The 27,666-nt window shown below is 38.0% G+C and overlaps 1 protein-coding gene across 4 annotated transcripts in view; it reads right to left on the bottom strand.

Annotated features, from left to right (window-relative positions):
• Positions 1 to 27,666, bottom strand: part of LOC127796630 (callose synthase 9) — a 160,072-nt gene that overhangs the window by 13,035 nt on the left and 119,371 nt on the right. For 2 of the 4 annotated variants that reach the window (XM_052328870.1, XM_052328873.1), the window contains 15 exons: positions 27,123 to 27,242; positions 24,531 to 24,646; positions 24,360 to 24,443; positions 24,170 to 24,282; positions 21,667 to 21,719; positions 21,375 to 21,551; positions 20,396 to 20,443; positions 19,994 to 20,152; positions 11,884 to 11,997; positions 11,720 to 11,808; positions 11,476 to 11,634; positions 11,278 to 11,380; positions 10,167 to 10,286; positions 9,920 to 9,970; positions 9,621 to 9,803 (listed from right to left, as the gene is read on the bottom strand). In XM_052328870.1, the coding sequence (XP_052184830.1) occupies positions 9,621 to 9,803; positions 9,920 to 9,970; positions 10,167 to 10,286; positions 11,278 to 11,380; positions 11,476 to 11,634; positions 11,720 to 11,808; positions 11,884 to 11,997; positions 19,994 to 20,152; positions 20,396 to 20,443; positions 21,375 to 21,551; positions 21,667 to 21,719; positions 24,170 to 24,282; positions 24,360 to 24,443; positions 24,531 to 24,646; positions 27,123 to 27,242 (1,689 nt within the window). The remainder of the gene's footprint in view (positions 1 to 9,620; positions 9,804 to 9,919; positions 9,971 to 10,166; positions 10,287 to 11,277; positions 11,381 to 11,475; positions 11,635 to 11,719; positions 11,809 to 11,883; positions 11,998 to 19,993; positions 20,153 to 20,395; positions 20,444 to 21,374; positions 21,552 to 21,666; positions 21,720 to 24,169; positions 24,283 to 24,359; positions 24,444 to 24,530; positions 24,647 to 27,122; positions 27,243 to 27,666) is intronic. The other 2 variants (XM_052328872.1, XM_052328874.1) reach the window with 2 other exon arrangements.

Here is a 27,666-nt window from a genome sequence, read left to right as displayed (position 1 = left end):
CCCACTATCCAATTTCTCCTTGATAAAGTGCATATCTACTTCAATGTGCTTTGTCCTGTCATGTTGAACAGGATTATGAGCAATATTGATTGCCGATTTGTTGTCACAGTAGAGCTTCATAGGCATAGTTCACTCAATCTTGAGATCATTTAGAAGAATTTTTAGCCACAATAATTCACACATACCTAGATCCATGGAACGAAATTCTACCTCAGCACTTGACCTAGTCACCACATTTTGTTTTTTGCTCCTCCATGTTACCAAATTGCCTCCCAACATAGTACAATATCCAGAAGTAGATCTTCTATCTACAACAGAGCCTGCATAGTCTGCATTTGTGTAGGCCTCAAGGGTCATAGCTTCTCCCTTTTTGAACAAAATGCCTCTTCCAGGTGCTCCTTTTAGATAGTGGAGTATTCGATACACAACTTTAAGATGGACTTCCCTTGGGTTATGCATGAATTGACTAACCGCCCCCACAACATAGGCTATATCTGGCCGAGTATGGGCCAAATATATCAGCTTTCTAACCAGCCTTTGGTAAACTCCCTTGTCAACCTTATCTCCTTCTAGAGCTTCTCCCAACTTATGATTTGGGTCAATGGGTGTGTCACTTGCTTTGCAGCCTAGCAATCCGGTCTCCTTTAAAAGGTCTACCACATATTTTTGCTGAGATATGAATATGCCCTCTTTAGAATGAGCCACCTCTATTCCCAAGAAATATTTTAATCTCCCCAAATCTTTGATATCAAACTCCTTTAACAAGCATTCCTTTAATTGAGCCAACCCTTTTTTGTCGTTGCCGGTAACAACAATATCATCTACATACACAATTAACACAGTTACTCCCTTTGTGGCCGAATGTTGAATAAAAAGAGTATGGTCTCCTTGGCTTTGTCTATACCCCATGCCAAGCATAACACTCTTGAATCTCCCAAACCAAGCCCGTGGGGACTGTTTCAGTCCATACAGGGCTTTTTTTAGTTTGCATACAATCGGCCCTTGTGTGGCTACTTCATAACCTGGTGGTATTTCCATATATACCTCTTCCTCTAGGTTACCATGTAAAAATGCATTTTTCACGTCAAACTGATGCAATGGCCAACCTAGATTAGTAGCTAACGAAATAAGGACTCTAACTGTATTTAGTTTAGCCACCGGTGCAAAAGTGTCCAAATAGTCTACCCCATACGCTTGTGTATATCCCTTGGCAACCAATCTTGCTTTGTATCGATCTAGAGATCCATCGGACCTATATTTCACAATATAGACCCATTTACAACCCACTGGATATTTTCCTTTAGGCAGTTTTACCACTTCCCAGATCTGATTTTTTTCCAAGGTTGTCATCTCAGCTTCCATGGCATCCTTCCAATTCTTATTCCCTATAGCTTTAGAATTTTTTTTTGGAATAGGGATGGTATGTAGGCTGGTAAGAAAGGCTTTATGGGTAGGAGACAACTTCGAAAAGGAAAGAAATAGGTGTAATGGATGTTTGGTACAAGTTCTTTTCCCTTTTCTTAGAGCAATGGGCCAATCAAGGTTATAGGTATCTGGTTGGACAGTAGCTTCAGCAGGTTTTGTAGAGCTCATATGAGTCATATCAAGAGAATTGGTTGTGGGAATACCTGGTGATGACTCTGAAATGGCAGGATTGTCAGTGCTATTCCTGCTTGTAGAGACCGTAGGACTAGGACTTGTAGAGGATGCAGGAGCTTGCATAGGACTAGATTCGGTTTTCTTCCTCCTTGAGTATACCTGCATAGGCCGAGGAGTAGAAGGTGAAGCTTTCTCAGGTGTCATGTTTGCCGAGTCCTTCCATTTAGGAGATGGGTTCAAGGATAGCATATTAGGGTCAGGAAGAAAGGAGGAATCCCTATTAATCAAGGTCTGATTTTGTTCTAAAATAGTTAATGATTTGAAGTACGACTCATTTTCAGCAAAGGAAACATCAGCAGATACAAAATATTTCTTTGAAGGAGGATAATAGCATCGATAGCCTTTTTGGGTAGATGAATATCCAATAAATACACATTTTAAGGCATGAGGATCTAGTTTCCCTCTATTGGCTGTTGGAATATGAACATAGGCCGTGCACCCGAATATCTTGGGCTGCTAATTACTAGTCACATGGAAGTCAGGAAAATGACTCATCAATAGTTAAATAGGACTTTGAGATTCTAGGGTTTTAGATGACAATCTGTTGATAAGAGTGGTGGCAGTTAGGGCTGCTTCTCCCCAATAATGTTGAGGGACATTATGGTGAAAAAGAAGTGCTCGAATAATAGCTAGAAGATGACTATTTTTCCTCTCGGCCACCCCATTTTGTTGAGGGGTGCAAGGATAAGAAGACTCATGAATAATACCTTTTTAATGAAAGAAAGCTGATAGAGTGTGCTTGAAGAAATCTCTAGCATTATCAGATCTAAACCGCTTTACATTTACCTCAAACTGAGTCTTAACCATTTTGTAAAAATTGGGAAAAACATGGCTTACTTCTAACTTGGCTTTCAACAAATATAACCACACCACTCTAGTACAATCATCAACAAATAAGACAAACCATCTTGCCCCAGAAATATTGGGAACACTTGATGGACCCCAAATGCCACTATGGATTAAAGAGAAGGGGAAATCAGTCCTTTTATTAGAAAGAGGGAAAGGAACCCTTTTATGTTTGGCAAGTTCACAATCAACACAATGAAAGTGACTAAAATCTAGACCTTTAGCTAAATTAGGAAACATTAATTTGAGAGTAAGAAATGAGGGCTGACCCATTCTATAATGCTGTAACCACATCTCATCCTCGTTGGATTGAGCTAGGCATGACATAAGAGGAAGAAACTCCTCCTTGTCTGGCCCTACTGATTCCTCGAGTTAATAAAGCCCCTCTCTAGCCCTAGCAAGCCCAATCATCCTCTTCTTGCCCTGTTCCTATATCTCACAGACATTGGAATAAAAAGATACACTACAATTAGGATCCTCAATAAGTTTTTGAATAGACATAAGATTAACAAATAATTTGGGGACATGAAGGACATTCTTGAGGGTTAGGTGATCATTGAGAAGAATATCTCCTTGACCAGCAACAGTAATGAGTGAGCCATCTGCCATTGTAATTTTTCTAGAGCTAGGACAAGGATTATAGGAAGTAAACAATTGTGAACGGGATGTCATGTGGTCTAAAGCACCCGAGTCTAGGATCCAACAATATTGGTGTAAAGCTTCTGAAGCATGTACGGAAAAAATGGAGGAAGCAATACCTGTGAGAGCAAGAGAGCTACCTTTCTTTGCCTTTTTGTCTAGAGATCCCAGAAAATTTTTTAGTTTTTCAATTTTTGCCTTGTTGAGCTCAAGAGACTCTCCCCCATGCTCCAATCCTCTCGGTTCCAGTTGTTGCTGACTGTTGGCTGCTGCTATATGCACTTGACTCCTTGCTGGTCCCCCTTTGGATGGCTTTCCATGGAGCTTCCAACACTTCTCTATGGTGTGCCTAGGTTTTTTACAAAAGGTACACCATAAAGAATCCCTATCCACTGGTTTCTTTTCATCCCTAGGGCCTTTGTTTTGATTATGAGTTTTTAAAGACACTAGGGCAGAATTCTCACTGGAGATAGCTTCTAGCATCACACCCCTTCTCTCTTCTTCTGCCCTTATTAAGGAGATTACCTCATTCAAGGAAGGTAAATCCTCCTTGCCAAGAATCTGCACTCTGACCGCATCAAATTCACTATTGAGGCTGGCCAATAAGTCATATATCCGCTCATTTTCAACAAATATCTTATGCAGTGCAACATCCTCACTACATTTCATCTTTAAACATCGGTAGTGATCTAGCTCCTGCCATAGAGTTTGCAACATATTTGCATACTCCGTGATGGTCTTCGAGCCTTGTTTGGTTCCTGCCACCTTTGCCCATATTTCATAGATTTGGGCTGCATCTTTAACCTTGGAATATGTAAAGTTTATGGCCTCCCAAATATCCTTGGTTGTGGTCAAAAACATGACAGTGTCACTGATATCTGGAACTATGGAATTCCAGAGGCAGGACATTACCAAGAAATCTTCCTCGTCCCATGCTGCGAACGCTAGATCACCTTCTTTTGGGCTCGTTCCTAACAAGTGGCTAAGCTTCCCCTTCCCTTTAAGAAAGGTCCGGATCAGTTGTGACCACTTTAGATAGTTTTTCCCGTTCAAACGATAGGCTGCCTGGGGAGACTGCAATTCTCCTCCCAAGGCCCCATTTTGAATTCCAGCAATTGAAACTTTTGAGGTATGACAGGAATTGGCTGTATCGGATGTAGGTTCTTGGACGGAAGACATCTTTTGACCAAGATTCAGATGACAAACGAAAGGTGGGAAGACTGGTAAGGATAGGCTTTGTAGATCCCAGAAAATTGTAGAACAAAAACAATCCCTAGGGCTCTGATACCATGTTAAGTTTTGAAAAAAAATAACCTTACTGTCTTACTTTTTTATTCACAAGAAAAGCTTGATTTATACAAGCTTCTTTACAAAATTAGGAAACAACTAACTTTAGGAAAGAATCCTAGGATCTATACAATTTAGGATACAACCAAGATAGAAAACATAATCTAATCTAGAAGATACAATTTTACTTTTAGGAAACAATATATATAGTCAATCAATCTTGGAAACATATATAATCAATCATCAATTAATCAATCACCAATCAATGATTGAATCATTCATCCATATTAGCTGCCATCTTTCCCAATATAGAAACAATACTTTTGTTGCTGTTTCTTGTTACTTAGGTAAATCCTAGCTGCTGACAATATATGTTCGTACTCTTTATCAAGTTGCTGATATTTTTACTAAGGCTTTATCGAGAGATAGATTTCTGTTTTTATGTGATAAACTTGGTCTTAAGCTGTCACCTATATCTTATAGCCCTGCTTTCACTCTAGACAAGCTACAACTCATGTCTTCTTTTGCTATGGAGTCTGATTTGAGGGGGCATGTAAAAGGAAAATAATGCTGTTAATTTTGTTATGTGGAACTCTCTTTTTGTTGTGCCACGATTATGTTTGTTGTAAGTTGTTATATTAGTTGTGTTGGTTAGTTAGGTGGTCATAACTTCTTGTTGCAAGTTTGTTATTAAGGATGTCTGAATATAAATATTCAGCTATACCTTAATTTCTGTAATATTTGATCATTCAGTAAAGTTCTTTTAGTGAGGTCGTTTTCTTCTACTCTCTTCCTCGTATTTCCTTTTTGTTTACTTTAGCACCTTGAAGCTCTTGCTTCAAAGACAATTACTGAATATAGAGGGATTAGATGAAGAAAAAGAAGAAGAAGAAGAAAAAGAAGAAGAGGTTGTTGAAGAGGTAGAAATTCTCCAAGAAGAAATACAAGACAATGAAGGAGGAAAATTTCCTTTCATGCATTAAAAGGATGTTCGACGGGAAAAATAATCAAGGCGAAGAGAATGGCAGGTAAGAGGAATGGTATTAATTGATAGTGGCAACACTCATAGCTTCTTGGATGAAGCAACTGCCAAGGCCTTAAAATGTAAATTGATAGCCACTATCCCTCTCTCTGTAATAGTGGCTAACGGAAGCAAAATGTACAGCAATTACAAATATGATGATTTCAAATGGATGATGCAAGTGCAAAAGTCTATAGTCGATCTGAGAATTTTGGAACGGGGAGGATGTGATATTGTGTTGGGAGTAGACTGGATGAGAACAACAAGTCCTCTAATCTTTTGACTTCAACAAATTAAAAGTCACTCTCGAGATAGATGGAAGGAAATTAACATTGCCAGAAGCCTTGAAATCGGTGAGTGCAAGGTGATCACTGGGAAGAAATTGTAGAAATTATTATAGAAAAAAGGGGCTCAGGTGTCACAGCTGTACTCTATACAGGCTATTGAGCTGGAAGAAGGGACTGAGACGGAGGAAGAACATTCAAAGGGTGCAAACACTGCTATCCTTCAACTCCTTAATGAGGTACAATTACTTGACTCTTTACAATTACTTTTGAGGGACTTTGAGGACTTATTTGTTGAGCCAACTTCTTTACCTCCAACTAGACCATTTGACCATTCCATCCACCTCAAACCCAATTCAGAACATGTGAACATAAGATCCTATCGATACCCCCCTGTACAAAAGGTTGAAATAGAAAAAGCTAGTCAAAGACATGCTAGCTAATTCTATAATACAGCCTAACCTGAGTCCATTTGCCTCATCCGTTCTTCTTGTCAAGAAAAAAGATGGCGATTCTGTGTTGATTATCGTCAACTCAACACCATTATCCTTAAAAACAAATTTCCTATACCTTTTATCGAAGACCTACTTGATGAGTTAACCGGTGCTACCATCTTTTCCAAATTGGACCTTAGGGCAAGGTATCATCAAATTAGGGTGAGACCTGCTGATGTTCCAAAATCCGCCTTTAGAACTCATCAAGGCCTCTATGAATTTACTGTCATGCCTTTTAGACTAACGCACACCTTTGCCACCTTGCAAGCTTTAATGAACCACATCTTCAACCTTTATTTTAGGAGATTCATACTTGTTTTCTTTGATGACATCCTCATTTACAATTGCTCAACACCTATCCCACATAAGGACAACATTTGAGATCCTTAAGTTAAATCAATTGTATGTAAAGTTGTCAAAATCTACCCTTGCTAAGGGGCATGTGGAGTATTTGGGTCATATAATTTCAAGAGGAGGAGTCAGCATTGACCCTAAGAAAACATCAGCCATGGTTGAGTGGCCAAGGCCAACAACAATCAAAGAATTGAGAGGGTTCTTGGGGTTGATAGGATACTACAGAAGATTTATACAACACTATAGAGTAATAAGTAAGCCCTTGACATAATTACTCAAGAAAGATAACTTCCACTAGAATCCTAAGGCCGGGGCCGCATTTCTGTCATTAAAAAGGGCTATGACTCAGGCTCCTGTCTTAGCATTACTTGATTCATTATATATTTATTTGTTTTCCTAAGTTAGGTAGTTTTTTCTGTGTTTAATTGTCTCCATAGATGCAGTTTCCATTTGCAATATATATATGTGTCCAATCCGAATAATAGATTAAGGAGTTTTATAGTCCAAACTTCTTCAATTATCAAAACTGATCATGAAAGCCTCAGGTTTTTGTTGCAGCAGAGGCTAGATACACAATTACAGAAAAAGGGAGAATTAAAATTATTAGGCCTGGATTATATCATACAACACCAGAGGGGAAAGGATAATGTGGTGGCTGATGCTCTTTCAAGAAGGGAAGAGAAAGGTAATTGCCAAGCTATTACTGCATTTGCGCCAGATTGGGTGCAGGATATTTCTGAGAGTTATGAAAAAGAATGGGTGAGTGAGAGATCTTTTAACCCAACTAACTATCAGGCCAACTGGTAAACCTGGTTATACTCTCTCTAATGGGCTAATTAGGTTCAAAGGAAGATTGGTGATTGGGGAAGATGAGCAGTTAAAAGGCAGGATTTTATAGTTGTTGCATAATTCTCCTTTTGGGAGGTCATTCTGGACTGAGAGCTACTTACTATAATAAGGTGAGGCAACTATTCTTTTGGCCTGGCCCTAAAAAAGATGTGGCTGATTTTGTATTAACTTGAGCAGTCTGTCAATGTTGCAAACATGAACGGGTTGCTTATCCAGGTCTATTGCAGCCATTAGATATTCTTGAACAGGCTAGGGAAGAAATCTCTACGGATTTTCTAGAAGGATTGCCAAAATCTGAAGGAAGAGATCAGATTTTGGTAGTAGTTGACAGGCTTACTAAATTTGTTCATCTCTTGAGCTTGACTCACCCTTTCACAGCACAAGAGGTGGTTAGGTTATTCCTAGATTCAGTGGTGAAAGTACATGGAGTTCCAAAATCTATTGTCTCGGATAAAGATAGATATTCACCAGCATTTTCTGGCAGGGGCTGTTTATAAGTTTGGGGGTTGGACTGCATATGTCCATAGCCTATCACCCTGAGACTGATGGATAAATTGAAAGGGTGAATCAGTGTTTGGAGACCTACTTAAGATGCATATGTTTCTCAAAACCTAAAAGCTGGAATAGGTGGTTATCCCTAGCACAATGGTGGTACAACTCCAGCTATCATAGTGCTATAAAGAGAACTACTTTTGAGGCATTATTTTGATATAAACCTCCTCTCTTACCTGCTGTGATAAGCTATCCAAATTCCATGGCTATGGTGGAGCAGTACTTACAGCATCAACAAGAGGTACTAACATTACTTAAGGAGTTAGCCATGGCCCAAAATCGTATGAAGCAATTTTCTGACAGGAGGAGAAGTGAAAGAACATTCAATGTGGTGATATGGTGTACCTAAGGGTGAAAAGATTTCAGCAATATTCTTTTTCTACTAATCCTGTTTCTAAACTAAGTCCTAAATATTATGGGCCATTTCTAGTAGTGGCCAAGGTGGGAAAAGTGGCTTACAGACTGTAGTTGCCAGCCGAAGTGAGGTACTCACCCTGTATTCCATGTATCTCTACTCAAGAAATCTGTGGAACCCAATGCAGCCACCAGTCCTAATCTCCCTCCAGTAGATGAAGACCTTACATTTGATATTGAGCCTCGGATTGTGTTGGATAAAAGGGTGATATATCAGATACACTACCTCTTACTTAAGTACTAGTGTAGTGGTCACACTTGCATCCGGATCTTACCACATGGGAGTATTTGCCAGACTTGCTGAAGCAATTCCCAAGGGCTGCCCAATTGCTGTAATTTCTTGGGGACAAGAAAATTTTCAAGGAAGGGGAATTGTCACTATTCCAGGGATATATTAGTCATTGTAGTACTCATGCAGTTACTGTATTGTACTCTCTTGTTGCTGCCCATGATTGTACCTTTCAGTTAGACACTAAAACTGAAAGATAAAGAGACTATAAATAGGCTGTCTAGAGGATGGGAATCATTGTTGAGTAATAATAAATTCTTTCCCTCTCAAATTCTCTCTCCCTGCATTCTTCTGAATTCTCCCTCCCTTTCTATTCTCTCTTCCCTGATTTCTTCCAAATTCCATAACAAACCCTAGGTTAAGTCCAGATACCTGACACTATACAACACAAAAAATTATTCATTCAATTTGTTAATACAATGCAATGAGCATTTGTCTACATCATATAATGACTTCAAGATTACTCCTGACAATATCCTTAGCAGTCTCCGCTCCACAAACAAAATAGGGTTGCTGAGAGAGGCTGTACAACTTGTCAAAACAACTCACTGGTCAATTGTTTAAGATGAATCTTTCCTTTTCATATATGAGACATTTCTAACTAGTATTTGGTTGATAGGATGTTTCATCACTGTTTTTCCCATGGAAGTATCTTTTCACACCATCCTTATTCTCCATTAAAGTACAGTTGCTTCTAAAAAAATAAAATACATAAGCTGCTTTAAAGCAAAATGAACCACATGCTTTAAATTAAAAGCAAAACGCTTATAGTGAGACCTATAATTTTCATCATGTCATTTTACTTTTATAATTATTTTTCTTCATAAGTGGTTTTCTGGTCCTTAATGTCTACCTATTGCCATAAGTTAAAAAGCAAACAAGAATAAAACAAAAACAAAAAAAAGAACTACAGAGTTAACCAGGTAACTTACAGATAGAATTCCCCAACCAGTAGGTACAAATGCCAAGATGCAAGCAAAAATATCTGGGACTGACAGCTTTGTAAGTACAACAGCAATGACCAAACCAGCCAATGCAAGCAAGAAGGAGAGCCCTTGGATAAAGCGCAGCAGCAACTGAAAGTTAACTGATATCTTCTGGCTGAAGGTGAATACCTGCAACAAGCCAAAATGCAAGAGAGGGGTCAAGTTACAGATCCAATAACTAGCATCTTTAAAGAACCAGATTATTCAAAGTTTAGCATATTAAGTATTGAACTTGTGTTGCAGACCTTAAAAAGGACAATGAGCACTGCCAGCACAATCCAGGAAAAGCCATACACCTGCAAGAACATATACACATGGAACAGTAAGTTCAATTTCACTGCACTGGTTGATCTTCATGCATTATGGAATTAATGCTAGACTCAGTAAATAAATGGCCATGAGGAATGAACCAGGAGTTTGCAATCTATGCATGTATGGTTACAAATATGGGATTAAAGAAATATCTTTTCATCTTATGAAGAAAGTTTTTACCGATAATGATGTATCTGTTCCTTGTATATGAAGCTTGTAGACAATGCCATACTGAAAGATGAAAAACCTGAGGCTCAAGATGGTCTCCATCACCCTTCCTGAAAAGGTTCGGATATGTGCCTGTATAAACACAGGATGCAGGAACATGAAACATCAATGACGAAAAGAGTACATAAAGGTAAAGAGTAAAAGACAAACCATGCCAATCAGTCCTAGGTGGCTGCTCAGGAATTTAAATAGGCACCAAAAGGAAAAAAAGATCACAACATAGCATACCTAAAAGCTAAAAGAACTTCCAAGGCACTGAAAATGATCTATGAACATATAATTAGAATAACCAATCAGAATCAGACAAATTTATTTCAAATGCCATAAGGGCTCAACTAATATGATAAACTAATTCACACAAATATCAGAAACACAAAAATACAAGGCTGTTTTTTCTCTTTTCTTCTTTCTGCCTTTTTTATTTTTGCTCTTCCTTGTGTTATGTGCAGAAGCAGATGGTATAATTGCATTGGTGGTTGATTGATTCAGGGATGAATAGATTAATAACCAAATGGACGACTCTTTTCATTGATTCAGTTCAAGCTGGAAAACATGATCAAGATCTCTTACTTCTGCATAGTACCAGTAGTGGCTGATCTCAAGTGTAAAAGCTTCAATATGTCTACTTGCGAAGATTTGCTATGAATCTTCTACTGTGTTTCTGAGAATTAATAGCCCGACTTATGTTATATGAACATGGTACAAATGGCTCGTGTGTGTCTAGTTGTCAGACCTATTACACCTTAATATTAACATATCTTCATATTATCTTAAGTTGTGTTGGGATACATGTTTATTTTGATATAGTGTGAATCTTGTAATACATCAACTTATCTTGACAGAGGATGTGAACAGGTTCTAATTATTCCATGTTATGTTCTGAGTTATTCCACAGAGAAATTAGGGGAGAGAATCATAACAAAATCTGAAATGAGAATTGTTAAACATGGCATTGGCACAAAATTAGCAATGACTTCATCTCACAACAAAACATATAAGAGCCAAAACGAAAATATAAAACTGAGAATTTTGAACAACTTTTTGTTTAGATGCAGAATTATACCAGTTCTTCGTCCCACCATGCTTCCCAGCTTTCTTCTCCCTTGACTCCGATACCACCTCTATAAAGAAGCCAATTCGTCCAATCTCTGAAGTCTTCTACAGTCCTAAAACAAACTCCCCCAAACAAAAGGTTACTAAAGAAAAAAGAGCTGATGCCAGCCTGGTAGTACACTTATTTTATTAAAAAAAAATCGCTTACTTTTGCCACTCGAAGCCAGAAGGATTAAATAAATAAGGAGCAAACAACCATGAAATAACCATGAACCAACTGCTAACAGTAAGAAGGATGTAGGAGAGTGCACCGCCATCATTATATCCGTATGCAAGATATACTATCAACAGAAGCACAATTTCCAATCTGAACCCATTAAGATAAGAAAGTAAATAACTGAGCTGTTTTAAGGGCTCTACACACACAGAGCGAGAGAGAGAGAGAGAGAGACCCCTTGACAAAATGACTGCGGGAGTAAAGTCTGTAATTGTCAGCAAATTTGATATGTCGAACCACAAATCCCCTACCTGTTGCTCGATACTGTTAAGAAATCAAGTTAATAACTGTCATCCATGGAAAAAGGATTTGTCAGGATTAGAGGTTTAATAAACAAACCTTTGCACCACCATGGAGAATAGTACGGCCAAAATAATGTGTCCTTGTGCCTAGGGAGAAGGTGAAGAAAACAGTGCAGAGCTGAAGCTGCATAGTGACAAAACTAACAACAGCCTGTGGCAGCAATGAGAAAGACCACAATAGTGTGGCAGTTAAAACTTTCCTCCACATAAAAGACAGAATAAAATGCAAAGAGAAATGATGAGGCAGAACACAAAAAATGGGCAGCCCAAGCAGCATTTCAAGTATTTAATATAAATATATCTATTAGAATTACTAGTATAATTGTACATATTTTATGTGTGTTTTATTTGTAATTATTAGGCCTTGTTATTAGCCATACATTAAGTCCGTAGATTAAGGCCCATTATGCCTATTATAAATAGTAAGCTAAGAAAGTCTAATCTTTTAGGTTTTACTTCCCTAATTATTTTCTCACATGGTATCAGAGCAATCGGTGAGAAAAACCTTAAGCCGCCCCCGAGTGTTATGCCAATGACATTCAGTGTTGTCATGACCCTAGGAGTAATAGAGGGAGATTATTGTAATAGGGTTATAAGAGTTTGTTAGGAGATATTTTGTAAGTTGTTAGAAGTACATGGGTGCTGTTAGGAAATCGGTTAGCAATTAGCTATGCCCATAAAAAGGCTACTTGTAAGAGGATGAAAATCATGTGTGAAATGAAGTTGAATTCCTTCCTTTCTAATTCTCTTTATCCCTCTCTTGGTTCTCTCTAATTCTTCCTTCTTTTTCTACTGATTTCTCTCCCTCCTTCAATTCTGATTTCTCCCCCTAATTCCAATCACAACCCCTAGGTAACCCTAGGAATGTGACAAATGGTATCAGAGCCCAACAGTCCTTGGTGGCCGAGCTGAAATTCTGGTGCGCAAGTAATCAGTCTGGAAGCGATTGTTGCATCACAACAATTGCTGTTAGAACTTGAAGCGATAGTGATTGTGTAAGGGGTTTTTGGTGATTTGGTCGGATTAAAGAATTGGGTCTGGGAGCGATTGTTGCATCACGGTAATCGCAGTTAGAACTTGGGCAATTTGTGTTGGAGGTTCGCGACTGGAAGTGATCACGATTGGAGCGGAACCAGAGGAAATAGACGAGAGGCTAAGCAAATTAGTCGATTGACAGGTGCAAAGCTTTCGATTAGAGCACGAGTCGGACATAACCTAAGGAACAATCGCTGAATGCCAACGAATGTGATTCATTAAGGCGATCTAGACCATGATTGAAACGCAATTAGGATTACTGACTTCCAATCTAGGTTGCGACAAAACATCTAGGCAATTGTTGAGAAGAAGCTTTAGAAGCAAATTCAGAGCTGATTTGGGTTCAAAATTGAGAAGTGAAGCAGACCCAAATCTCGGTGGATTTTGTGAGGTGGATCCAAGTAGGTGAGTGTTGGAAGCAGTAGGTTGTTAGTTGAAACAATGTTGGGTGATCTCAGGCGAGCTAGATTAGAGCCAAGATATCATTGAAAACCACCTTTGTAGGAAGAGGGATTAGAGTCGACCTTCTTGATTCCTCAGAAGATTGCAACAGAGCAGCTCCTTGGCCACCAACTCCTTCTGCTCTAGTTAATTGAGACCCATGATTGAAGGCAAAGCAGGAAGAATTCTTGGCTATTTAACCTAGGCGACTGCATGTGAGGTGATTTCGGATGGAATTCCGATGACTTGGGATGCTGAGAGTAGGTGACCTTCAGGAGGCCACAACAAAGCTGATCGAGTATAGACCCAAGTGATTTTTGATCCATTGTTGGTGGCAACAGAAACCGATTGTGCTTTCAAAAAGATTGCAGCGGAGCAAGTTGGTTTGCGAAAGATTTTCAAACGAAAATTAAATTGAGTCAATCAGGTTTAGGTGGAATTCGAGTTGCACAACAGATTAGGTTTACTAAAATTGAAGCAGCAATTGAGGCGGAATTGGCGAATAGTAGCAGTTGTTTCAGAATCAATCAATTTTCAAGAGATTGTTTAGAGCTCATCCTAGGCCACGAAAATCTGTTGTGAAAATTTCTTCCATGGCTAGCAGAACAGGCACGAAGCAATTTGAAGCACGATTGCAGTAGAAGAATGCTACAGTTTCAGATCTACAAGTTTGAGTGGCAACTAGACAGAATTATGAGTCGATTGTGACATTAATCAGTAAGTGTAAGGCCTTTGCAGATAGAATTATTAGAAGGTTGGACGGAATTGACAGAAAATTGGAAGGTCTATAAAGGAAATTTGATGAATCTTCGATGATGTTTTTTAAGATGGATCAAGTCGGAGGTGAGAGTTACAAAGAGGAGCTCAACAAGATGAAACAAGAAGGCTCGATTATGGAGTACTTGGTCAGGTTTGAGAAATTGAGAGCACTTGTGCTCAAGTTTCATCCAACCTTGACTGAGTCTTATTTTGTATCGAGTTTTATTAGTGGACTTGACAATGCGTTGCGGCCTATTGTAAAGATAGTGTGTCCTGTCACAGTAGAACAAGTGGTTGAGAGGGCGAGACTTCATGAAATGATATTGGAAGCCATTTCTAGAAAGCACAGACGACAATCTAACGGTTATGCTAAGAGCAGCCAGCAAATGGGAGGTATTCCTAAGATTTGGACTGGTTGTTGCAAGAAGTGAGGAAAGACCTGAAATGGAGTAGGTCATTCAAGATGACAAGGGAGGAATGGCAGCTATTGGAGGAATTATTGAGGCTCCTAAGGAGGAGAAAGACGATGGAATGAATCTTGTTACAATTGCCAGGAAATCCGAAGGACAACCGATAAATCAGGATGAAGTAGCATGGGAACAAAACAATGATTCATTTTTGGTGCTGGATAAAGATCAGGTCGAAGATGAGTTGGACCAGGATCCTGACCCTACCGAAATGGTTGGAGTTTCTTTAGATTGTACTAGCCAAGTTGGTACCTATGTTTACACTGCATCGGAAATTGAGGGGTGGCGACCAAAGATCGATGAAAAGGCAGACATGCACAACTTAAGGGCTGTCTTCTTGGAGCTGGGGTAACCATTTGGAACAGCTACAAAAAGGCATATTGTTTTTTCTGATCTCAAACAGATGGGTGAACTTTCTCCAACATGGGTTGCTGAATTTCCAGATCCAATATCCTCGTTACAACGCTTATTGTACTCAAGTCCTACAGATATTCCACCTGCCACTGAACTACTCCAACATGCTTTGCCCAAAGACCCCCATAAGAATGTCAGAAGATTAATTTTGGCTAGGAAGGATACTTTCCCTATCCTATATGCAGATTTTGACATTGAAATCTGGGCCTAGGGTGTCGCAGTAGCAGTGGAAGTAATCAGACAACACTGCACCGAGCATTTGGATATAATACCTATGAGGTTGATGGGAGATTCTCCATAGCTAAATAGAAATAATGTCAAACTTTTGATTCATGGGGGAGACAAGATTGAGCTTGGCCATGAGGTACAATTACCCTTTGTGAATTGGGTTGTTGTAGTTGGGAAGATGTTGAAAGAAAAGATTGTTGCTGGATTACTAATTGCTACCATGCATTGGCATAGTTCATGTATGAAGACCCAAGACATTGTCGGGACTTGCAAATCAGTGGGAAAAGAGAACCTTTGCATGGAGATATGTGAAAACATTTTACAAGTGCAAGACAAACAAAAGAGAAGGAACATAAAAGCAAAGAGGAATGAGCCCTAGAAGGAGAAAGAGAGAAAAAGAGATTAAACAAATAGTGAGAATGAGAATTGGATGGAAAAACAACGGCTCAACAGTAATAAATTTCTTGGAGATAAGAAACCTTTTAAGGCGGGGGGAATTGTCATGACCATAGGAGCAATAGAGGGGCATTATTGTAATAGGGTTATAATAGTTTGTTAGAAGATATTTTATAAGTTGATAGGAGCACATGGGTGCTGTTAGGAAATCAGTTAGCAGCTAGCTATGTCGATAAAAAGGCTACTTGTAAGAGGATGGAAATCATGTGTAAAATGAAGTTGAATTCCTTCCTTTCTAATTCTCTCTATCCCTCTCTCAGTTCTCTCTAATTCTCCATTCCTTTTCTGCTAATTTCTCTCCCTCCTTCAATTCTGATTTCTCCCCTTAATTCCAATCACAACCCTAGGTAACCCTAGGAATGTGACAAGCGCCTCTATACTGTTGTCCACTTTATCAAGAACATCCAGTAGGGTCAATCTATGGAATCCTATCAGGGCCAAACGCATTCTCTCATGCAAGAGTTTGAAGCTCTTCTTCCATACACTGCTCCCAAAGCTGCTCATGATTCTCAATGGGAAAAACTGTTCATGATCCTTACTTTATCTAGTCTCAAGCCCAAGTTCGAGGCTGTTTGCCATCAGATCTTGATTGGGTCCACTAACCCTACTATGAAAGATACATACAAAAGATTACTTAATATGGCTGTCAATTCTTCCTCTACTGGTGCTTTTACAAGTACCTTTCCCGAGCATGGCTGAAAATCCTATTTTTCACTCAAGAACAAAACATGTTGGTGTTGATGCGCATTTTGTTAGAGAAAAGGTTGAAAAAGGTGAAGTGCAAATTCGATATGTCCCTACATCTGAACAGATAGCTGATATTCTAACCAAGAGTTTACCTAGAGACCGGTTTCAAATGTTATGTTGTAAACTCAAGCTTACGTGGACTTCTGTTAGCATTGGTGAACAAAGATATACAACAACAAAAGCGTCTCAAAGAAGCCTATATCCTAAAGAGCAGCGGGAGAAGCATGATTTGAAGGGGAGTGTTGAAAAGAATATGACCCTAAGATAGTGTTGGCTTCTGTTTCTTTCTGTTTTGTGTTGTTGTTTATGTGAGTTTGTATATGAGGCGGAAGTTCCTCTTGTCGGTTATAAAGCTATATATAAATACAACTTATGTTGTGTATTTAGTTGGTTGAGTTTTATAGTTAATAAACTTTAGCACATGAGTTTCTCTCTCTATCCTTGGTTCTCAAGACTCTATGCCCTAAGGTTTCCGTTTTACAGACTCCTATTCTGCATTTTTTTCAGCCTTAAAACACTGCTAGGAATGATACTTGGATCTTAGATTCCGGAGTTACCGACCACATGACACCTAACTCTGATGTGTTTACCACCTATCAACCCCTGAAGACCTCTAAACAAATCCAAATTGCCAATGGTACATTGGTTCCCATAATTGGATATGGGAGTGTTTATCTAAGCCCTAACATCACCATTAACCATGTTCCCCAACTATCGGCCAACCTTTTGTCCATCTATCAGCTCATCAAAGAACTATATTGCCATGTTGCTTTTTCTACTAATTTGCGTGAGTTTCAGGCAATGAGGACCGGGAAGAGGATTGGGGTTGCTAGAGGAACAAATGGATTATATTGCTTCATAAGGAAGGCTCCTAAAAACTAGCTATCAGTGGCATGCTCTTCTCAGGTGACTGCCAATCATCACCAAATCTGGTTGCATCACTATCGATTGGGACACCTTTCATTCACCTTGTTAAAAACTATGTTTCCTACTTTATTTCATTTTCTAGACCCTAGAATTTTTCATTGCGGTGTATGTGCTATTTCTAAACAACATCAAGTATCTTACCCAATTAGTAATAAACTCCATCCAATTCCATTTGCATTAATTCATTCTGATGTGTGGGGCCCTTGCAAGATTCCTAACTATTCTGGAGCTCGTTGGTTTATATCCTTTATTGATGATTGGTTTATATCCTTTTTCAAAGAAGTTCTCCTATGTCGAGTTCAAATTTTGGAAGGCCACCTATGGTTTCCCAACAATCAGATTCAAGAGCTTTTGTAGCTTCCCTTAGTGATTCTAACGAGGCTTACATGAGTGATCTAGGTTCTACACAAGGAACTCATTATAATAATTTTTCTCAACCTATTGATTATAATGCATCTTTGTCACAACCTTCTTTCCAAGATCTAGCTTGGTTTGTTGACTCAGGAGCTACAAACCACATAACCTCAAACCTTAATAACCTCTCACTTCATGCTCCTTACAACGGGAATGAAAAAGTCTCCATTGGTAATGGTAAGCAACTTTCAATTTCTAATATTGGTCTTGGACATTTGTTTACTCAAACTGCACCTATTTCAAATATTTCTTTGCCAAATGAATCATTTGGCAAAGAAATATTTCACTTCATCCTCCTCATTGTTTGTGTTCTATTCTTTGCCCTAACTCAATCTTTACACGGTCCTACCTAAAAGGTCCTTGTGTCTAAAGATGTAACTTTTGTGGAAAATCAATCATTTTTCAAAGTTCCTACCTTTAGTCCTTAGGGGGAGATTGCTTCTGTTGATCATGATATTCCTACTCTAGAAGAGTCTTAAATCCTATTAGCCTGATTCTTCTTGGGATCCTAATTTTTCTGAATTACATATTTCTTCTGATCCCAAGACAACAGATTCAGGAGACTTGGAATCATCTCATGATTCTCCAATCTCTGTTCAGCCAAGGATATCTCTTGTTCGGTTCAAAGGCTCACCATTTGTACATAAAAGGAAGGAACAACCTAACCCAGGAGCTACGTAGGATCCATCATCTACTCCTCAGCCAGGATTGGAACTCACTCAGTCTTTTGATTTACCTAAACCCTACTGATTATTCTAATCCTATAAACTCAGACTTGGATTTGCCTATTGTTGTTAGAAAAGGTGTGAGAAGTTGTATGCAACACCCTATAGCCAAATTTGTTTCTTATCACAGATTGTCCCTAAAACACAAAAGCTTTTTATCCTCCATTGATTCCATAGCTATTCCTAAGTCTGTAGAAGAGGCATTACAAAATCAGAATGGGGTGCAAGCTATGCATGAAGAAATGAGGGCCTTAGAACAGAATAATATCGGGGAAATGGTGTCTAGACCAAAGGATATTCAACTTGTAGGGTGTAGATGGGTATTTAGTGTGAAATACAATGCTGATGGTACATTGGAAAGATACAAAGTCCGATTGGTGGCTAAGGGCTATACTCAAACGTATGACATAGATTACTAAGAGACATTTGCACCTGTCTCTATATTCTCTCTCCTTTCTCTTCTAATAGTTCTGCAAGTGCAAGTCTCATCCCCGAGACTTGACAGTATGGTCGTCCCCTGTTGGGATGTACTATTAAACCAAAATTGGAGTCATTCGCTAAAAACTATGGTAGAGTAGGTTACGATTGTCTCCGCGGTGTATTTGATTTTACCAAAGATGAAGAGAACGTGAACTCCCAACCATTTATGCATTGGAGTGATTGTTACTTATTTTGTGTCGAAGCAATTTATAGAGCACAGGCTGAAACAGGTGAAATAGATTTATGGATGGAATCAAATATGCAGTATTTACAAACAAAGGTATTCGGTTATTGCTGAAAAATCAATATACTTTTAATGTCGAATCATGATCAACTAGGACAGAAATAAAGCATTGGATTGAACTCTTCTTTGTTGTCAAGGTAATAGCTATGAATAGTCATTGACTTCCACGAAAAGCGTAGAAGAATGGGACCTATTATGGGGCATACAATGCATTACAGACATATGATCATATGCTTCAACCGGGTTATTCTATCCCACCTCTTATAAAGAAAAGAACTTAAATCAAAATACTTAATAGGATGACGATACAATTATACAAAACTTCTAATCTAAGCACATGCAATGAAACCATAGACAGTCAAGTGAAATCCAATCCACGAAATAGTTTGATCTATGGAGAGCATCGTTGTGGTAAGTTTGAATCAGTATCAATGCAAGAGTGTCCCTTAAGAAATTACAAACAAATAAAAGGCAAATTGTTGAGATCCTGGTTTTCATAATCAAATTTGAACATAAACAAACCAGAAAGGGCTAAAGACATTCATAGGGAGTAATTCACCATAATGAGGCCTTTATTTTCTTATTCAGAATAAAGAACAATAAATAATTCAAAGACTTGATATTCATTATGCTGAAAAAAAGTGTTCAATAAGGAAATTCATATTTGATAGTATTAAAATGTAGCAACCCCAACTTGCAAATGCACCATTGGAAAATGATGGTTTACTGAGACCAAGAATCTTAAAGAAAAACAAACATGAATGAAAATTTCACCAGGTATTATGTGCATTAACATTTTAAAATACATACCCTCAAAAATCCCTGCTCTAAGATGAAACATAGTACCATTGGCACAGCAGTGAAAATACCAATTTGGAAGAGAAACTGTGTATTTAAAGCAGCTGATAAAGCAGTATTGTCTGTAATTTCAGCTCTATCTTCTATCGCTTCCCCAACCCCAGACAATGCCTGAAGCACACACACACACACATATATATATAGAGAGAGTGTAATTAGTAACTGAAAGAGAGCAGAGTGTTGTGCAGCAGTAAACTAAAGTACTGGCTACACTTCTCAAGGCAGGTTAGTTTCCGTACACATGATTACCAAATACCAATCTATTAGCAGAAAATTTTGAATCCTGAAAGATCCTGTTTATATTCTGTGACTATGGGAATACAGAATAGTTGCCAGATTAGACATAGAACTTACCAAATATGCCTTCCCATAAAGGAAAATATACACAGTCAGCACAGTTAACTGCATCAATTATACAAAGTTACATTAGGGGATTCAGCAATGATGTAACCATTAAGTGAAACATTCTACTCACCTAATGTTTCTGCACAGATAAACAGATAACGTTTCTGAACAAAGGAGAAAATTGATTAACAAACCCCCCCCACCCTCCACGCGTGCGCGAGGCCCCCAACAAAAAAAAAAAAAAAGAAGAAAGAACTTTGAGATTTTAAGAGACTAGGCCAATAATCCAAACCCAGCTCCCTGTCACGACCCCTAGAATTATGAAGTTATTTTACATTTGAGTTATTGTATCTTTATTTAGTTGTTATTTACAGTTATGTTCTAAGAACAATTAAGTAACAGATATGGAGTAGCAGGAAGGTAGTGGGAGTGATTTAGGAGCAGTTACTGATAGTGGAAGAGTGGTAACTGCCTTGTAGAATCTGTGGATGGCTTATATATAAAGTTAAACCCACACTGCCGAGGCATTATGTATGAACTATCAAGAAGATTATTGAAGTCTTTCTATTCTTCCTCAATTCTGTCTATTTTCTCCCGATTTCTCCCTACTTTCTATTAGATTTCCCCCCTATTTCTATTTGTCCTCCCTATTATTCTGTCTATCCCCCACATTTATGTCCGTTTTCTCCCTCATTTCCAATTCTATCTTCAAAGGAAACATAAAGTTAGGGCCAGGGTCCTGACACTCCCATGCATGCAGCCCACTCTAGTACGCAGAGATAGCCTTGCATACTAGCAACTACAATATCCATGGTCATATCCAATTAACTCTTAACATTCTCCTGATAAAATTCTAATAATTCCAGTCCTAGTCTATAATGCTGCATTACATGCAAAAACTTGCAGTAACAGATTAAGGGATGTCATCATTCAAATAGAACTTACGATAATGTATCAATCCAGTCAGAGATTGCAGAAAAAAGCATACCATTGTACAGAAATAGTATCCAACAGTGGTGAAATAGAATGACATCATTCGGAAGAAATCAAAAAGCTGCCCAAGCCTGTAAACATCCCTACTAAGAACTTGTTCACCGTTACCACCAGCAACTTTCCCTTCAAACAACGCAATCTGATTCAGTCCAACATCTCGTCCCTTGCCAACCTGTATAAAATTCAATTAGAGCTCATTAGACCACATAAATTTTTGGATTAACAACATACCCAGCATTACTAGAATTCATTAATGGCAGGTAATCTAACAACAAACCCAACACTACCTGAATATATTCATGGTGAGTAATGTTTCCCTGGCGCAAAGTTGAATTGAACCCTGCATTAAATTAAATAGAACAGAGATCAACTTCCAGCAACATACAAATCCACACAAAAGAACAATGTGCAAAATTTTATGCTGGATGCCCAAATTTTTTATTGTTACTTTGTTTTTTAACACTTCTAAGACATCCAATGGACATGAATGTTCATGGGTGGGGATGAGGAAGACATATTTCACAACACGATAGGATTAATCTGATATTAAAGCTACAATATATTTAAGGTTTCAGAAAACGTAGATAAGATAATAACATCCCTACAAAGTGCCTTTAAAAACTAACTACACAAGGGTTACAAAGTCAAAAATCCCAGCCCTTAACCACAAAGAAACTCTTCTAATCTTAGCCATCCATTACGCTAAAAAACTCACGTGTTAAGTCACATGATTACTTATTAAAACTATAATTTAAATATTGACTATGTTGGAATAAATGCTTGATTAGCTGTAAATTAGCATTGATTAGCAGACAACTAGGCCTTAATTCTAGGAGTAACTTTAGTCTTAATTTCAGGAATGTCTTTTGTACATTCATACTATAAATCCTAACTGAATGAGGTAAGACCTCATCAAGTTTATATGGAGCAATTGCCTGGATTTGTTGCTCAGGGGAAGTCTGACTTAGCCTGTAAACTTCGCTGCTCTCTTTATGGTTCAAAACAATCTCTGCGAGCTTGGTTTGAACGGTTTAGCACAGTTCTCCAAGAATTTGGTATGAATCGCAGTGAGGCCGACCACTCTGTCTTTTATCGCCACTCATCAAATGGTCAATGCATTTATCTAGTGGTTTATGTGGACGATATTGTCATCACTGGAGGTGATCAAGATGGTATTCTCCAACTGAAGACACATCTTTTCAACCGTTTTCAGACTAAAGATTTGGGTAAGTTGAAATATTTTATTGGCATTGAGTAGCCTAGTCCAAAAGCGACATAGTTATTTCACAAAGGAAATATACCTTAGACATTCTTGAGGAGGCTGGTCTGCTTGATTGTAGACTGGTTGATACTCCCATTGACCCAAATATCAAGCTTTTACCGGGACAGGGGGAGCTATTATCTGACCCTGGTAGATATCGCCGACTAGTCGGAAAGCTAAACTACCTCACTATCACTCGGCCATGCATCTCTTTTGTTGTGCGTGTAGTTAGTCAATTTCTACAGTCTCCATGTGATAGTCATTGGGATGCTACCATTTGCATTCTCAGATATATCAAAGGCGCACCAGGTCAAGGATTGTTATATGAAGATAAGGGTCATACCCGGGTGATTGGGTATTCTGATGCTGATTGGGCAGGATCTCCTTTAGATAGACGCTCTACTTCCGGGTACTGTGTTCTAATTGGCGGCAACTTAGTATCTTGGAAGAGTAAAAGGCAGGATGTGGTTGCCAGGTTTAGTGCCGAAGCAGAATACCGTGCTATGGCCTTAGCAACGTGTGAACTTCTATGGTTGAAACAACTGCTTCAAGAATTAAAATATGGCGAGGTAACGCAAATGAAATTAATCTGTAATAATCAAGCCACTTTACATATAGCTTCCAATCCTGTTTTTCATGAGAGGACCAAACACATAGAGATTGATTGTCATTTCATCAAAAAAAAGATTTTATCTAGATGTATTGCTATTAGTTTTGTCAATTCAATCGATCAACTGGAAGACGTCTTCACTAAGTCTCTTCGGGGTTCTCGTATTGGTTTTATTTGTAACAAGTTTGGTGCATATGACCTATATACTCCAGCTTGAGGGGGAGTGTTGGAATAAATGCTTGATTAGCTGTAAATTAGCTATGATTAGTACACCAGTAGACAACTAGGCCTTAATTCTAGGAGTAACTTTAGCCTTAATTTTAGGAGTGTCTTTTGTACATTCATACTATAAATTGTAATTGAAAGAGGCAAGACCTCATCAAATTCTCTAATTCAACAGACTATATGCTAAACAAATAAGAAAAAAAAAACAAATAAATAAAAGAATATGCACCCCATTCTTTTTTTGGGGAAGAACTCTTCTCGATTTAAAATGTACAAACGCAATAGGTTTTAGGGCAAAAAAATGAAAAATACAAAATTAAGCCTAATTATCGCTCCAGAAGAAAATAGTTAACTTTTCTCTTGAATGTTGAATAATTTTATGGTATCTTTAAGTTGGACAACAGGTATTTTTCATAAATTGATATATTACCATTATTTTATGTTGAAAGGTATATTTATATTGGCTTAATGGTATTTTCTAAATGGGATCATCTACTAAGATATCCAGTAAGGCTAATTCCTAGAGATCTGATGCTCAATTATACACTCAGCACATAAAACGCTTGGCCTTAACTGACTTTACCCAAATGGGCTTCTAGCATACAACAAATGAGTTAGTTGGGGTTCCCTGCAAGGGAAAAAGAAATCAATCATCCTATCCAACCAATGTCATATTAATTACAAAAAGGCATACCTGCAAAAATATCTTCGCTAATGTTGATTACACGAGATGCTTTGCTGATACCACCTCGAGTTATGTGGAAAACTCTATCAAATACATCTGGATGACCATAATGCATACGGACCCTGAAAAATCAATTTAAGATCTAAGCTCTGATTACAAGACACCTATAAAATCAACACAAAAATAAACATGAACTTACTTCAAAGGATTTGCAAGAACACGCTGCCCAAGCGTTACAAAGCTACCTTCTTGATTTGACATGAATGAAGCTAAAGATGAGACACTGCATGGATCAGGTTAAAAATCACAAAATTTTTGAGTCAAGGGAAGCACAGAAACATGAAATTGAGTCAACAAGATAGAAGCAAACCTTCCAGTAAAAACATGTTCTCTGACACCAAGAATGCTAGGAGGACGAATGCCATGGTCATGATGGAATTCTTCAAGAAGATTTCTCATCTTCAAAGCTTCCTCAAAATAATTATCCTACAAAAGAGAGGAAAAACCATAAAAGACTACTTCAACAAATCAAAGAAAGATGCAGAAAAGTATTTATACTAAAAGTGTAGAAAACAGAGCAACCAAAGCCTCATAACACTTGTAGCAGACTATCTAGAGTTAGTTCATAGCTCTTTATAAGCAGTTGCAATACTCTCAAACATCAAGGTGGACAATCTTAAGAGGGGCCTTTCAGCGTAAAGTGGAGGTGCATTAAAATGTCTTCAGGAGACTAATGGTCAAAATGAAGAGACCCAAGGTTGTGTAAGGGCTCAATGTGCACTGGCAGCAGGGCCTCCTATAACAAATTGAAATATGTACCAGAGTAATTGGGGGGGGCGGGGGGGGGGAGAATTGAATTTTTGACATATCAATTGGAATGGATAAACAAAAACATGTAATTTTCTTCAATTAGTATATACAACCACTAAATTCAGTAACAATTATGATTATGCAATAATAGAAGAGTTACCAACCTACCATTAGGCTCTGGAATTTTCAAATACCTAAGCATAAATTCAAGAATAATAAGATATTAAAAATGAATGAGATATTACTATATCACATAAAGGAATACAAAGTGAACTACTGAAAAAATAAAGGTGCTTTCCTTGAGCCTTGACAATACATAAACAACTGTACTGACATCAATATATTAGGTTTGAACTTCAGATTTTACAGAACAAAATAGTGTGGTTACATAATAAAGCTTATATATCAACAACGGAACCATTCAAATATCAAAATGTTTACACTGGTATTTCATTCAAATTCATATTAGGATGCTGTTTAACATATCCAGAAATACAGAAAAAATGTTTCTGAAAACGTTTAGATATTGAAAACATTTTCCACTTTACCAAATCCAATTTTCCTTCTTCACAGAAAATTTGAAGAACATGCTCAATTGTTCATGTAGAGAACCATTTTCTCATCTTGAAAACTAAAAAATGTATTCAAGGAAAAAAGAAAATGCTCAATTGTTAAATACAGTAATATCTTGTTAATAACACCATTAACAATTAGTACATATAATATATTATACATTTAATTTTAAATGGGTCCAGATTGGAGGGACCATTTATTATATCTCTAACCAAATATGAAACCGGGTCTAGGTAATTGGATATATATAAAGTACTGAACCCTAAATAAATCCATATCATGAAATTGAGTCAACACCCTTTTTGTTAGTTCTTAACCATAACGACATTAATTAAAATTAAACTAGTTTAACTTAACCCTAAATCTCATCTTAATCACTCTCCAATTTAAAACTAAAAATAATAAAAAATAGAAAAATGGCTTGCAATGTCACCGGCTGACCACTGGGGCAGCAAACCTCCTTCCTTCTGTGGTCAGTAGCTTGGGTAAACAGCCACTGCACAGGCATCACAGGCAATGGCCGGTCTGGCTGAGCGATGACGAGTCTTCATCGCAGTTACGATAATCAGAAATTGATGAATAATCAGCGGCGATCTAAGAAGCGGACCACTGGGTGTCGTTTTCTTCGTGAATGAGAATGACGAACACCAGGGGATCTTCTCCAGCAACGATGGACAGAGGCAGACTAGTCGTGAAGGCAGATCTACAAGTGATATAGGCAACTGCAGCAGAGCAGAGAGGCAGGGATCAGTTCAGATCTGGGCTCATCTGTGCTGGAGAGGGGGTTTGCGCGGTGGCAGCAGTTGGAGAGCGGGGGCTATGTTGTGTTCTACACACAGGTTCATGATTTACCAAAAAAGAATGTGGCAGCAGTTGGGGTTTGGGATATGGATTTTGTTCTTCAATTGGGGTTGAATATTTTAAATTCACTTTTGAATTCTTCAATTTGGGGTAAAATTTTCCTCCAGCCTCTAGGTTGTTTCTTGATTGAAATTGGTTGACCCTCTCTCTCTCTCTCTCTCTCTGTGTTCCAGTTGCTGGAACCATCAACCGCTGATGGGTTCCAGTAATGATCCATCCACTGCCATCAGCATCATCCAGCAATGGTCCCAGTCGCTGGAAGCCGTCACTGTTGATGGGTTCCACTGGCTGGCAATGGTTCCAGCAACTGGAACCATCCCCAATGTTTTTTTATTTTTATACAATGTTTTCGGTTAAATTTATTTTAATTAGTATTTTGTTAATTTGATTTAGTTTAATTAGGGCTTAAGTAGCAGAGCAAGAAAAACTAAAGCATAGGGACCTCTAGAACCATTTTTAAATCATAGGGGGTCCCCGTGGAAATGACCCAAACCATAGGGGATTTGAATGCAATTTACCCTTCATTTAAACATGCTTTCCAGTTTTTGGTTTTCTATCAAAAGATGTTGAGAAACATAGCCTATTTTTCATAATCGAATAGCTCCGTAGTGTTCCTCTTAGCACAATTGAACAGCTCCCAGTAAATAAACCATGCCTCTTTGCATGTGTCTTCCCATATGTTCATCAGCTTTCAAATTATAAAGAAACAGTCAGTCACCTGATTCATGTCAATTGTCTGCACTGCATTTCCACGGGTAAATATGATAGCATGATTCTGATTTTCAGGCTTCCCCTCACCAAGCTTTGGATTTCCAGGCAACTTAACAGAGTAGATTTCCTGTAGAGTGGCATAAATTGAAAAAAAAAACAAAAAAAGAGTTCCAACAATTAGGATCACACATTCATGACAAAAGTGTTACAAGAGATAAAACACATATTTAACCCATTATAATAGAAATCTTAGCCGAAAGAGCACCAGCACCATTGCTACCAAACAATGACGAATCTAATTTGAAAAGGATTGAACTTCATATATAAGGAGAAAAAACAATAACATAATAAAATAAAACTCATTTATCACAAATATAACTCATGATCAAAATCTCTAGAATTAACAACCAATTTAATGCTCCAGGAGGATATAAATGACTTTGAATATTACAAATCACATCAAAGCAGACAATGCATTCCAAATTGTATACCCTTCCCCTGCCATCCTGAGAGGTAAATAGAGATAAATAAAGTTAAGATAGATGGCTTCC

The sequence above is a fragment of the Diospyros lotus genome, chromosome 3, assembly GCF_014633365.1.
Source record: "Diospyros lotus cultivar Yz01 chromosome 3, ASM1463336v1, whole genome shotgun sequence".
Classification (NCBI taxonomy): domain Eukaryota; kingdom Viridiplantae; phylum Streptophyta; class Magnoliopsida; order Ericales; family Ebenaceae; genus Diospyros; species Diospyros lotus.
Note: the sequence above shows the minus strand (reverse complement) of the source record. Positions and strands in the feature narration are given on the sequence as shown.